Source organism: Syngnathus floridae, chromosome 5 (genome assembly GCF_059516105.1).
Source record: "Syngnathus floridae isolate MCC-2025c chromosome 5, RoL_Sflo_1.0, whole genome shotgun sequence".
Lineage (NCBI taxonomy): Eukaryota > Metazoa > Chordata > Actinopteri > Syngnathiformes > Syngnathidae > Syngnathus > Syngnathus floridae.
This window is the reverse complement of record NC_142417.1, coordinates 3,791,086-3,805,085: the sequence shown is the minus strand read 5'-3', so window position 1 is coordinate 3,805,085 and position 14,000 is coordinate 3,791,086. Positions and strand designations below refer to the sequence as shown.

Genomic DNA, 14,000 nt, shown 5'->3' with positions numbered 1-14,000 from the left:
GGAAGTCTATAGTGTGTGTCGAGCTGCCAAATAGGAAGTAAAGTCCTAGATCTTTCAACATAAATCACTAACTATTGCTCTGCCAAGGACAAAGACAAATACAATGATGCTTTTACCATATTTAGATTAATAATATGTATTTGAATATTGTTACGCGTAACATTTACCACCAATAACGGGTACAAAAGCTATGCCTTAAATTTGACTTTTGTTTTGAAAGTTTAAATGGCGTCTCAGCGGAAACTAAATTTGAACAAGTGATCGTTATCGTTTTCATGATCAATTTATCTCTATACTTTTAAAACACTATATTTAGTTACCATTTTAGGCCAAAAATGCACCCCTCGAAAAAAGTAATTAAACTTTAATTTGACGCTATTGCACAAAAATGTAAAGTACATTCCCTGATTGTAATACCCTTTATTAATTAAATATGAGGAAGTGAAACTCTATGTAAATTTGCTTCTTTTACCATATTTTTTCTATTTTGATTGGCAACAAATTAATTATCCGATGATGACCCAGATAAGGGAATACAACTGAATTGAATTCAATTTGAACCAAATATAACATAAAAGAAATCCCAAATCTATTTACACAGCAAATGACAGGAGTCTCTCTATGTAAAAGCTATTTGGGCTACTTATAGAATCACAGACAAACATGATTAATTTACAGATTATTTATTAATAATTATACAAATTAACCATACTTTCCCCACCCCTGCTCTCGACACCCATCAACAGCAGCGTGAAATCTTTTCATTACATTTTGATAAATTTCCCTAATAATTAATTACATATGAAATATACACTGGTGTCAAATTATAAGAGTTTGTATTCATTATAAAAAAAAAAAAAAAGTAACCCACCTGAGATGAGTTGTAGAGAACATTGTGCCTTCATTTATAAACAAAAAAAATGAGGAAAAAAATTATCAATCCATTTTTCCACCCAGGAGTGTGCTCACAGTGATTGTCATGCAGTGACCACACCCCTTCCTCCCAGAACTCTTGCTGCTTGTGCGTTGGAGACATTTCTGAGAATATTTGCATTGTTCTTAACGAGGTTTCTGGAAGCCATCACGGTCCTGCCGTTCCCTGGAAGTTGGCCTCGATCTGCTCCAGTGTCCGCCCTTTAGTTTCCGGCACAAATACAACAGTGAAGACCACGCTGAGGAGGCACATGCACGAGAAGAGCCAGAAAGTTCCCGCACTGGTGAGAAGAGTCTAGAAGAGAACAGCAGAGCCCATTACAATATGGCTGACAACTGACTTTTTAAGTGATATCCAGACATTCCCTGCTGGCCTCAACACTTAATTTATAACAAGAAACCAGAAGAAGTGGTGTTTAAGAGCTGACCATCATGTCCTGGAAGCTCTTGGTGATGATGAAAGCCATGCCCCAGTTGGTCAGCACGCACACAGAGCTGGCGAAGCCACGGACTTTCACCGGGAAGATCTCAGACATCACCAACCACGGAATGGGACCCCAACCCAAGGCGAAGCCTACACATACACACAACACAAACAAACAATGCTTAGTGGAGGTAAGAAAACTAACTAACTAACTATGCATCACATGGGCTGTCCATCTGACCTGTGATGAAGACAGCCATGCTGGTGAGGGCCAACCAGGCCATGTTGGCGTGATGTTCTTCTGGCGAGGAGCTTCTGGACATCAAGTAGAAGTAAAGCCCAAACGCTGCCGTGCTTATCACCATGGCCATGCCTAAACATAGAGTAACAACCAAACCACAGTTGGGAGAATGTCACAAATATGTGCAAGTCATAAGCAAGCTTAAAAAAGTAGCCACTTGAGTCTGACTCAAGTCAAGTCATGTTCTTTTAGTTCCCCACAACACTTGTGATGATGTCACATGCTCATCAAGGTCTAGAGAAGCTCACCTGAAATGACAAGCAACACTTTCCTTCCCGCTTTGTCCATGATGAGGGCCGCCACGCCGGTGAAGACCACCTGAACTAAGGCCACCATCACTGAGGCCAGTTGGCTCTCCTGAAAGACACCACAGCATCATCGTTGATGTCAACAATTAGTCCCTAGCTTGATTTGGCTGACCTTGAAGTGCGCCTGCTCAAAAATGTTCTGCGCGTAAAACATGACGGCGTTGATGCCTGACATCTGCTGGAAGAACATCAACATCACGCCGATGGCCAGTGGCTTGTACACGGTCGCATCCTTCAGATCCGCCGCCCGGAAGCTCGGACCCTGCCGGGAGACAAGGATTTGATTAAATATGGCCGCATGTTTGTGTGGGTCTATGTTATTAGTTGAGTGTAAATTTGTGTGAGTCTCCATTCATGTATTTTGTTTTCTGTTGTGGGTGTTCTTTGGAATCTTGATCCAGTTCAGCCGAAATAATTACAACCTTCAATAACATCTAGACAAGAGGAAGATTTTGGGAGGCAGCCATTACCCCCCCAACCTGCCTGTTGGTCACAGGCCTCCTCAATGCGGGCACACTCCCACTCCACGGCCGCCTGAGGCCCCCGCAGAAAGCGCAGCGCCTCCTCTGCCTCACGCCGCTTGCCTTGCGACAGCAAGAAGCGAGGCGTCTCCGGCATGAAGCACATGGACGAAATCAGCAGCGTGGGCGGCACGGCCCCGCACACCGCCAGCCAGCGCCAGTCCACAAACAGACCTACGAATGAACAACAATTAGCTTAAATTTTCAACGACAGAAACCTGAGCTGCTACGTACCAGCCAGGTAAACTCCCATGATGCCGAACACAACCATCAGCTGCACGCACGAGCCCAGCGTTCCTCGCACACGCTCGTGAGCCATCTCTGAGATGTACAGCTGATGGAAAAAAATACACAAGATTTGCGTCAAGGGACGGGAAACCACACCCAAAGAGACATGAGGAGACAAGAGGAAACACAAGGGTAAAGAAACAAGAAGCAAACAAGGTTTGACAAGCAAAGAGGCTTAACGAGGAGTCCGACCGGTACAACGAGGGAGGCGCCTCCGCTGGCGAGCCCCGTGAGCAAGCGTCCAATGTAGAGCGTCCACACGTTCTGGGCAGCGATGATGACGGTGAAACCGAAGACGAAGGGCAGCGAGCAGAACATGAGTGTCAGCTTCCTGCCCGCCTTGTCCACCATCCAGCCGGTCAGCAGGCCGCCGGCTGCCGCCCCCAGCGTCACCACCGACTGCGGTGAACAAATGCGGCATCACCAAAGGCGGGGGAGCAAAACCAAAAGTGTTCTTTCACATGTCACGTCCAGCCCGCCGATCGGACGACCCTCTTACCCCAAACCAGGACGCCTGGACCTCGTTCAATCGCAGTCGGGGGTCCGGGCTCCTGGCCAACTCCGGAATGGCGGGCGAGCTGTAGCCCAGCACAAAACCGAAGCTCATTGGCCCCAGCACGGATGCCAAGGTGGCCAGGTACAACTTCTTGTTGCTTACTTTGCTGCACAGGAAGGAAGAGCAGGAGGAGGAGGCAGAGGAGCATGTTAATGATTAGCGCTAAACAGGATAACTGCTTGATTGCATTAAGAAAGTCATGAGAGACCTCAATTTAATAATTGATGTCAGCGCACTTAAATCAGCAGAAATGTCCCACGCAATGTCTACTTTTCATCATTTCTTCACATATGCATCATTCCATGAAATAGTCATTTTGGGATTCAGAGGCTGGCACTTTTTATTTTATTTTATAGCAATTATGACTTTTTTAAAAAAAAATTGTGATTAGGTACACGATGTTAAGTGATTTCACAGTTATATTTTCTAATTCATAAATTATACTTTAAACTATAAGCAAAAATAACACTGGACTTATTACACTACCCTGGGAAACCATGATTCATTAGTAAAAAATAACTATAAAAGTAATCAATGAAGCAAACACACACAGTAAGGCTAGTTATATATTACAAATAAAATGTCTAATTTAAAATGCCCCACTGTTTCTGGCTTACCTAAGATAAGCGTCCTGTTCGGACATGAGCCCTGTGGGATCGCCATCATCTCGACCGTCAGCATCCAGAAGCCGACTGTGCTCCTGCTGGATGTCCATCACGACTTTTCCCCAAACCTTTCCGAAATAGGCCCTGTGATGTTACGCCTTGTGCAGTCCGCAGGCGCGCGGCTTCAATACAATGCTTACCTTGAAACAATCACAAAATTTCGCGTGCGTCGCGCATTTCGCCGGCACCTTCCGGTCTCTTCCGGGATCGAAGCTTGCTTTGTCAACATTCCAGTCAGCTGACCATCGGTCTGTCTTCTATTTCCGCTTACTCCTTTCAAAATAAAACTGACCCGTGATAAGAGAACGTTTGGTTTCGCCTTTGTTGAGCATCTCGGCCGACATTTGAATACTTGTGAGGTATAAATATATTTTAAGACGAAACATGCTAAAAAAATTTATTATCCTCATATTAGGAACATTAAACGCTGCCAGTTTCAGTTAAGAGGTTTCCATGTTTAAACACTGATTCCACTATAGTGACGTCTAGAGCGAAACAGCAAGAGTACAAAAAGAGTCAAGTACAAAAAAGTATATGCTTCTGAATATCTTTGCACGTTAGAGTCAAAATTTGATGATCTTTCAAAGGTCTGCAGCATACGCTCCATAAGTTGGTGTTCCATTGTTAGCCAGTAGGTGGAACCAGAGGCTAACGTGGAGTACGACCCACTGGTTTTGAGTGACTAGCAAAAATTCTAATTACTACTCTACACGATTGGGTCCACAGTACGAGAAGTGTTGTTTTATCGGCCCTATGAGCAAATTAACAACTGAAGTACCTAGAACTAGAAATTCCTAGATCTTGAGGTCACTACTGTGTCCCCACTGCGTGTTTGAAGTGCAGGAACTACCGTATTGGCCCGAATATAAGACGACCCTGATTATAAGATGACCCCCTCTTTTTCAAGAAAAAACACCGTCTTATATTCAGGCCAATACGGTACTGTTTGTGTTTAGTTTTGGGGTAACACATCTTTGTGATAGAAAAGCCTGAGTATAACTTTTGTCAAGTCCAGGACCCTTTGGGCAGCACTGAACACATCTATTTTTTTTAAGCTTATACTGTGGAATATCACTCAGTCACGCATACTCCTGTGGGCAGACCTTGGTGTAAGCCGACCTCGGTGTTAGCGGAACGAGTGAGTGTAGCATGACGAGCAGCTGCGCTAACTGTTGACGGCGGCGCGGCTGTTCGTTTCTGTCGTCTGCAGGCGGTGAACGTCCAACATCAACACAGAGAAAGTCATCACGCGTTGATTCTCGGAAAAACCTTTCTTTTTTAACCTTGGAAATAATAAATCAGCTATCATAAAGTTTTTCAACTAACTCTACAAGCCAGGTTGTCATACAATCAAAAATATAGGTTTATTAATATCAAAACATAATAATTGAACATTCATCAACACTTTTTGTATGAGATCGATTTTGTGTGTGTGTGCGAGAAAGAGAGAGTCTGAGCAATTAGTGAGTCTGCTATTGTTTGTTGTTGCTTCTCTCGACAAACCACAAAAGTTGAATGCCAAAACGTGAGCGAGGTTACGAATATTTGGGGAGTGACCGGGGTCAAGCCGCAGCATTGCCGTGCCCGAGACAAGTGTTTGGGGGATTTTGAAATTTTAGTCTGGATGGGAGACACCTTCTGACAGAGCTGACGTAATTGCACACACTGGCAAACACACTTCAGACCACACACACACACGTGTCAAGCACGCAGACGCACACACACCAGTAAAAGTGACTGGCGAGGCAGCGAGAGGAGCAAACATGTCCAAAATGTATAAATTGTCTGCAGTGAAATGTTTCCCGAGAGAAACGGACAGACAGCCAAACGTCAGGCCGCCTGCCCGCCTGTCTGTCTGTCCGACGGGCGGACTTCGTCTTGAGGAAAGGCAGCGGGCGGCTCGCCAAGACACTTGATGCTTTCTAGACGCCGACCGTCTGCCTGGCCCGGCAGTGGCGTGTGTGCGCGTGGTTTTGTTTTATCACTGTGTTAAATGTCACGTTTCAGCTTTTATACGCATCTTCAGGGACCTTTTGGAATTTTTACCACCTTGGAGCACTAATGAGAAAGTCGTGACGTTCCCGCCTACGCCGCTGTGCGTACGTCAGCTGCCCATGAAAGGAATTCATGCCTTGCCAAATAGTGAGCCGGCACTTGCATGCTTGTGTCTGTTCAACTGTGTTCAATTTTTCATGTGCGTGTATTCATGTGTGTGACGGTTCTCAGCAAGCATTTTGTGGTCGTTCCCCCTACCACACCTTTCTGCCTCACTTCCATCCGTTGATCTCCTTCAGCTTGCTGATGCTGGTGCCTTTGACGGGTGTGGCCGGCGCAGGAGAGAAGACGGGCAACACAGGGGTCTTTTCGGACACCTTGAAGGCGTTCAGAAGCGAGCGACACGCTGAGCCTTTCTTCTTCTTGTCCTTCGCCAACGTTTCTTGTTTCTCCGGCATGTCTTTCTTCTCTGGCGTATGTTTCTTTTCCTTGTAGGAGGCCGGTGACAAGCTCTGCGGACCCGGACCGACACACAGACACATATTAGACACCCGGTACCTTTTGTCGAGGACCCTTACTGTGCGTGTGTGTGTTTATGTAAATGACCACGTACGCAGCAGCATAGTGTCCAGCAGCTGAGCTTGGCGGCGTTGCGGCCCGAGCCGGCGTAGCGGTTCTTCTTCGGCAGCAGCAGGACGAAGGACACGGACAACGACAGGTGGTAGAAGCTGTGCACGTAGGCGTAGTCCCACTCCTGACAGAAAGACAGACAGACACTTGTTGATGTGCAGAAACGAGACGGCCGGCGGCGTCTGATTTGCAAACCTCAAAGTAGAAGCGCAGCATGAGGGCCAAAGCGCCGAAACAGCAGCCAGGACCGACCTGCTGGGTGTAAACGCGCTTTTCGGGGTACACCGCTCGCAGCTCCTTCATCTTCTGAAGCTGGCAGGAGCAAGAGGATTGGCATAAGAGGATGACGGTGAGGTGAAGGTGAGGATAAGGAGGACAGGTGGGGAGGAAGTGGAGAGGGTGAGTATGGAGTTGAAAGATGGCGGTGGAGGAGGATGAAATGGAGGAGTAGGTGAAAAGGAAGCAAAGAGGGGAGGGAGGTGAGGAGAAAGAGTATGATGAGGAGGAGGATTGAGATGGGAAAGACAGAAGACCAAGGAGTGGGGAGACACTAACATGAAGACCACTCGCTGGTCAAAGTAAGAGCACGTGGATTCATCTTGTACCGGTTCTGCTGGGTCTACTGGTTGCGTGGTGAGACTCACCCATTTGACGGTGATGATGAAGACGGCCGATCCGATGGGGCCCGAGTAGATCCCGTATCCCCAGCGGTCCTGGTAGATCCGCACGGCGATGCTCAGAACTCCAAACATGGTCATGCTGGAACGCTGAGGCTCGTCAAAGTCCCCCAAAGCTGAGCACGCAAATAAGGTTGTCGACGTAGGGTTTTACCTGCAAGGCTTCCTCCAAATTCACTTGAAAGCCCACTTGAGAGTCAAATCTCCCAAAAAGTCAGTCTCCTTCCAAGTCTACTCATCACACTTCCAGAACCTCAAACAAAGAGTCATCTGTTTTGATTTTTAATGCCTCACAAATTGAGGCCCAACTGAGTTCAAAGGTCACCCTGGCGCTTTTAATGGACTCCCCCAGTCAGCTGTTGGAACTGTTAGCCTGCATCTGCGTCGGTGTGTGTCCAGCAAATGTTATCTGCAGCTGTTCAAGTGTGTAATCTGTAGTAGTCCTACATCTCCAAGTTTATTAATTTGACTGTTTGCGATTGGACTACAAACCCCACCATCAATTTGTAGTCCCCAGGCAAAGTGGGATGTTTGGACTCACCGATGAGCGTGACCCACATGGACAGTGCCGTGCCGTACACGCTGAAGTACTCGAGGATGTCGTACTTCATGAAGCATATGATGGTCAGGCCAGGCCCGTCGCAGGCGTGATAGATCTGCATGCAACAACAAACAAAATGGAGGCTCCGTCAGATTCATCCCATACTTGTAGGCCCCAATTTGTAATGATTAATTTAAATACTAATCGCAAATGCTAGAAAATATCATTTACTTTGTGTATAATGGAGTATTTTGTGGCCACAATTTCGTTTTATCATCAGCAAAAGTCGGCATTTTGTGCAGATGAATACTTTTTCGGTATATTCCGTAGTAAAAAATTATATTTTTTAAAGACCTTACATTGACTGTAAGGTCTTTGAAAATATATAACATGAATGCTAGCTATAAGGCTTAAAGCTAGCATTCATGTTGACAAATTAGCATAGTTTGTTAGTCCATATATAGTAGCCACAAATTACCATTTTGTGACCACAAATTTTTGTGTTGTTTTATGGCTACAAATTAGAATTTTGTGGCTACAACTGAATATTTCCTGGCCATTAATGAGCCATGAAATATTGTGCGTTTGTTACATCCATTTTGGGGCCACAAATGAGTATTTGGTACACACCTTGTACCTTTTAAGTGACTGCTCGGAAGATCCAAAGCAAAGGCGATCAAAAGGAAAAATACAACCCAATGCGAGGACGACGTCTCACCGTGCTGAAGAACATGGTGAAGAAGTAGACCATGGCCTCCATGTGGAAACCTCGCTTGGCAGCCACGCTGGCGGCCGGCAGGAACACCACGCTGCTGACGGTGGGCAGCAACATCTTGGCGATGTAGGCGCCCATCTCGGCGACAATCCCGGGAGAAAGTGAGCCGTCCGTCCAGCTGGTGCTTGAACTCTTTAGATGGGCGTGCGAGAAGTGCTCCTGTGCAGAGTCATGGCCGGGCAACTGTTTGTGCAGCAGCCGTGGGACACCAGCCAAACATTTGCTGCCACTTTTGTTCACGTTAAATAATATAAATAATATAAATAATATATCAACGCATATAAAAAATAATTTGCCTATTTATTTTCAATTTTTTTGTATCAGGGAAGGTGCAGGTGGTAGCAAAGCGAGCAGTTATTTTCCACACTCAGCTTCAAATTCTCCATATGGTTGTTTATTTATTTTTTTTCTCGTTAGTTAAGATGTCAAAGCATGGAAGAATCCATCAAAAACCCATCAGCGGCCAACGCGTGTCCCTGGAAAAAAGTGTCAGGGTCTGCGCCGTCCGTCTTTTCGGCGTCCGTCTCGCTGACAGACAGACAGACGAACGGCCGCCATGATGATTATGATGATGATGAACGACGCTGCGTGGAAGCTTTATGGACACGCCGGGATGTTTTATGTCAAGCAGGACGAGACGGGCGGAACGCCCGGCCAAGTGTCTCCAAACTTTGACCCAAACTTTTTTTTTTTTTTTTCCTGTGTGGGGCAGATTTATAGCAGACACCTTGAGGAAATAAAAATAAATTAAAAAAAACTCCTGTTCCATTCACTGATGCAAACGCAATCCCCGAACACATCTGCAATTCTCTTGTAGGTTCCATTCTACAGTAAGGAGGTTTTACAGATGGGAGGTTCCATCAGACGTTCTACTGAAGGTTCTATTAAAGATTCCAGTTCATCGGAAGTTCTTTAATAGGTTCCATCGAGTGTTCTTCCAGATTTCCTACAAGCATTTGATTTGAGGTTCTTTCCTATGTTCTAGTGGTAGTTCCAAAAAAAAGTGTGAAGCAGGTCCTACTGTAGATTCTGCTCAAGATTCCACCAGAGGTTTGAGTTGTGTGTTTCTGTGTGCCAATGTGTGTGTGTGTAGGTTATTTTCTGCAAGCATTTGTTTCTGCGACAGTTGTCAACCTTCCTCAGCTGTCGCACCTGCTCGGACATTCTTTAGAAAATAAGCACGTCTTCCCTCAAACCTCAACGCTTCACCCGGAACTTTCCTTTCCCACGTCACAGCGGAGACACACAACACACACTTGGGAGTCACAACAATATAGTAAGTACAGTGTGTGTGTGTCTGTGTGTGTATGAAAGAGTTGAAAGAAAGCAAGTGGCATACACACAGGTTGTTTTTTTAAGCTTCTCCCGTATATTCCATCGGTTCCATTTCATCAATGGGGCCTGTCAGAAATTCTACCAGAAGTTCTAATCCATTATTAGAGGTTCTTTTTACTGAAGTTGTTCCAGGGTTTTTGTTTTTACAGCTGGGTCCAGCATAATTAGATCTTCCACTCGAGCAGTTTTGTTTCATTACTTGTGCTCTAAATTCCGTCCGAGGTTTGAAGAGATATTTCTGAAGAGGTTCTTTCTCAGCTTCCATCATAAGTCGGACTCAGGTGTTATCATAGTCCATCACCTGAGGTACTGATGGGTTCCATTTGATGTTCTGTGAAACATTTATTGGATTTTCTTTCATTGGCTCTTCCATCACATTTTTTGCATTTTATGATCCCTGAGATGTTCTCATAAGGGTTCCATCTGAAGTTCCATTTTTCGAGTGTACAAGTAAATATAAAATATAAGAAATAATAATAAAATATAAAGGAATACAACTGTGTCCTATCATCATGCCGATTCTGCGTTTTTGGCATGGAAATGAGAAGACGCGCTCACATCTGCGAGGAGGCGCCGAAATGTGAGCAGACTCCTCTCGTCACCTCCGGCCGACAAGGCCAGGCAGTCTAAACACGTTGTGGGAACGGAACGTAGCGGAGACTTCCTGGACGCATCTGAGAAAACATTGAGCTTCCTCCTCATTCCCCGACGCGCTGTCGCAGACACCTTTTCAACCTTCTTCCCACAACAGGTCCCAATGCTTCTACCATCATCTATGTGGCAAACGATAACAACTGAAAGAAGTCTTTTTTTTTTTTTTTTTTTTACCACTTTCAAGAGGAGCTTCTGGAAGATGTTCCAACAGCAATTCAACAACACTTTCTTTCTGAGGTTGTAAAAAGAAGTTCTGCTTGAGCTTAGGTTCTGGGAGCAGTTCTTTCAGACTTTCACAAAGTCGATAATACTGATATTCCACAAGTTCTGTCTGGGATCCTGGAAGACGTTGGATCAGATAGCACTGCCAAAGTTTCTCTCTGATGTTCTCTTGGAGGCTCTTGTGTATTTTCTATGAATGAGTTTGATCACACATATTGTTCAGGTCCTGTTAAACATTCTGAGATGAGCAGTCCCGCAAGAAGTTCTATCCTAGGTACTAGTACACGTGTAGGATGTTTTATCTATCAGAGGTTTGGGAAGTGGTTCAAGTGTGAAGGTGGCCTAGTGGCGGACCGATCAGATGTTTTAGATGTTCCTTCAGAGGTTCTTCTATAATTCCCAGTGTGTCCCGTGATTTGCTCCGATTTCAACACGGATGCGTGGCGGGGCTCGTTCGGTCGTTCAACAGAAGCAGCTGTGGAAACAGCGGTGCAGACAGAAGAGAAGCAAAGGAGCTGGGAGGAATAACAGCAGGAAGGAGAGAAGGAAACGGTGGCGGGGGTGGACGAGCAGACGAGTAACGGGAGAAGAAGACGCCATGATGGGAGGAAGACGACATGGTGGTCCTCAGACCGCCGCCATCAATCTGAAATTCACCTGGAAACCAAACAACTTTCACACTCTGCTCACGTGAACATTTTTTGTGGTGAAACAACATCTGAGATCAATCTCAGGGGAACACACGTGAGCCCCGTTAGTCCGTGCGGTCACCTAGCCGCTAAATACATGCATGTAGCATTGAGTCTGTCAGAATTGAGTCTGGCATGTTGTCGGAGGTCCTTTCAATAGTTCTATTCCAGCGAAGGTTTTTGCGGCAAAGGTCCTGTCACTTCCTTAGAGGTTCTTTTATAGGTTCTCCTGTGGTGCCCATCAGATCCTATCAGAGGTTCCATCAGATGATTTACTAGAGGTTCTTTCATACCGTAGCTTTCTGGGAATTCCCTCAAATGCTTCACAATAGGTTTTTTCATCTCATAAGTTCTACTAAAGGTTTTATCACGGATTTGATCATCAGGTCTCTTAGCAGCCCCACACAAGGTTTTATCTGCCAAACTTCCTAGAAATTTAATTATAGCTGTTATCCATATATCTTCTTCTTCTTCCATAAGATCAATCATAATTTGCAATGGAGGTTCCTTTAGTAGATCCACATTAGTTTCTTTTATCAGGTTCTACTATGGTTTTAATTTCAGTTTTGACGAGAGATTCTTTCATAGGTTACACCTGATATATTTTTGATTTCTTTTAGAGTCGATCCGATGGTAGAACCTCCTGTAAAATCTCTTAGAATTCATACCACAAGTCTTTCTGAGTTTCTTCAACATGTTCTCAATTTTGTCAAGGAGGAAAAAGGCACATAAGTGCCGGTATGCGTCTCTTTCAGGCTTGTTCTGTTGGATGAACGTACACGTTGTGAAACGTCGCCCCCTAGCACACGATGTAAGTGTTGCAGGCGAATGCTCGATCAGGCCTTAAGAGCCAGACGACGTCCGCTCACGCTTTTGTTGTATTTGGCCGTCGGCCCGTTTCAGCTCCGTCTGGGCCGGGGGCGCAGAGTAGCATTGTGGGAAGTCTGGGAATCGCCGAGGGAGGAAGCGGTGAGGTGTGAAGTGCACATCCATGACCAGCCGCAGACTTCAGGTCCCATTTACAAGTTCCAGCCACCCCCTTAACACTCTAAAAAAAAAAAAAGAAAAAGACCCAGACCAGCCTGCTGACTCAGGAGGAGGAGGAGGAGGAAGAGGGATGCAGGGAGCACACACCTTACCTCCCTCTTCCCTCCCTCCCTTCCACGCTTTCTTGCTCCCTCACTTGCGTCTCCTCACTCAGCGGCAGCCTTGCACAACACAACAACACACACACACATACACACACACACACACATGCACACACACACATACGCACACACATGCACACACACACACACACGAAGCGGCATCCTCAACACAAAGTCAGACGCCCTTGGACTGCAGCGGGGGAGGTGAGTGTGTCAATTTGTAAAACCTGCCGTGTGCGTGTGTTTGTGTGTTTATGAGGCTCACCAGAGCCATGAAGTTGAGTGTGTGTGCGTGCATAAGCATGTTGCACCAGACCAAAACAAACCCACACAATTGTATTTTATGGGTGTGTGTTTTTATGTGCAAGGAATTGGTGTTCCTTTGTTTTTTTTAATTAGAAGTTCTTTCAAAGGTTCCTTCAGACGTTCTACTGCTGGTTCTCTTATGTTCTGTTAGAGGTTGCACAAGATGTTATTTGAGGATCAATCATTGGTTCTCCTCCAGATTTATTAGAAGTTGTACATGAGATTTTATGGCAGGTTCTACCATACATTCTTCGCATTACTGTTTCTTTTCAGGGTTCTCCGATAGGGTCCATGAAACCCTCTACTGTAGCCTGTTTGACACATATTTTAGTGGTTCCGCTAGAAGTTATATTAAAGGTCCTATCATGGATTACAAGTTTCATTAGAGGCTCTATCCTAGATTCTATTAGGTTTTATCGGAATTTCCATGAAACATTCTACAAAATGTTAGTTTGTTATTCCTACTCTGATGTTCATCAGAAGTTCCATCAAAGTTTTTTTTAGGTTCTACTCAGTCTTATTAGAAATTCTATAAGGGGTGCCATAACTAGTTCTACTACAGTATAAGGTCCCTTAAAGTCCAGATGTTGTATTTGTTGTCACATAGGTTGCACCAGATATTTAGAGGTTCTCCCATGGATTCTCTCATATGGTCCATCAGATGTTGTTTTATAGCATGCGCCACCATAAGTTCTTTTCGAGGTCCTTCAAAGATTTCATTAAGGGTTCTTTCTTAGATTGTTTCATGGATCCATCAAAAATTCCACTGTTGGTGGTTTGAGCAACATTAGCCTGCATTGCCACCATGCTAGCAAAAACATTAGCTTGTGATGCCACATTGCTAACAACAACAACTTTAGCTCTTGTTAGTGCCACGCTAACACAAGATTAGCTTGAGTTGCTGTCACACTAATTTTACCTCATGTAGCTACCATGCTACTAACAGCTTGTGTAACCGTCATGCTCATATTACTATGCATTGCCGTGACTTAGTTTTGTTACGCTAGTGGTCATCCGGTTACAGTTAACTTG

At 45.1% G+C, this 14,000-nt stretch overlaps 3 protein-coding genes across 6 annotated transcripts in view; 1 reads left to right on the top strand and 2 right to left on the bottom strand.

Annotated features, from left to right (window-relative positions):
• Nucleotides 1-667: 667 nt before the first annotated feature.
• On the bottom strand, nucleotides 668-4,229 carry slc2a8 (solute carrier family 2 member 8). The gene is made up of 11 exons (XM_088375660.1): nucleotides 4,137-4,229; nucleotides 3,949-4,064; nucleotides 3,275-3,437; nucleotides 2,968-3,174; nucleotides 2,722-2,821; nucleotides 2,450-2,661; nucleotides 2,079-2,228; nucleotides 1,907-2,015; nucleotides 1,599-1,730; nucleotides 1,362-1,507; nucleotides 668-1,228 (listed from the first exon to the last, which is right to left on the bottom strand). Exons 2-11 carry the CDS (start codon nucleotides 4,044-4,046, stop codon nucleotides 1,082-1,084), a joined length of 1,464 nt encoding a protein of 487 aa, XP_088231786.1. The 5' UTR covers nucleotides 4,047-4,064; nucleotides 4,137-4,229; the 3' UTR covers nucleotides 668-1,081.
• A 1,112-nt stretch (nucleotides 4,230-5,341) lies between these two features.
• mymk (myomaker, myoblast fusion factor) overlaps nucleotides 5,342-14,000 on the bottom strand; it is a 36,050-nt gene continuing 27,391 nt past the window's right edge. For 2 of the 4 annotated variants that reach the window (XM_088375731.1, XM_088375727.1), the window contains exons 3-8: nucleotides 8,558-8,773; nucleotides 7,840-7,954; nucleotides 7,266-7,414; nucleotides 6,817-6,933; nucleotides 6,605-6,745; nucleotides 5,342-6,503 (exon numbers count right to left, since the gene is read on the bottom strand). In XM_088375731.1, coding sequence (XP_088231857.1) covers nucleotides 6,264-6,503; nucleotides 6,605-6,745; nucleotides 6,817-6,933; nucleotides 7,266-7,414; nucleotides 7,840-7,954; nucleotides 8,558-8,692 — 897 coding nt within the window. In that variant the 5' untranslated portion in view covers nucleotides 8,693-8,773 and the 3' untranslated portion in view covers nucleotides 5,342-6,263. Of the gene's footprint in view, nucleotides 6,504-6,604; nucleotides 6,746-6,816; nucleotides 6,934-7,265; nucleotides 7,415-7,839; nucleotides 7,955-8,557; nucleotides 8,774-12,293; nucleotides 12,563-14,000 lie in introns of all 4 variants that reach the window. The other 2 variants (XM_088375728.1, XM_088375729.1) reach the window with 2 other exon arrangements.
• Nucleotides 12,670-14,000, top strand: part of adamtsl2 (ADAMTS like 2) — a 9,670-nt gene continuing 8,339 nt past the window's right edge. The window contains exon 1 of the mRNA XM_088375572.1: nucleotides 12,670-12,866. Within this exon, the coding sequence (XP_088231698.1) occupies nucleotides 12,769-12,866 (98 nt within the window). The 5' untranslated portion in view covers nucleotides 12,670-12,768. The remainder of the gene's footprint in view (nucleotides 12,867-14,000) is intronic.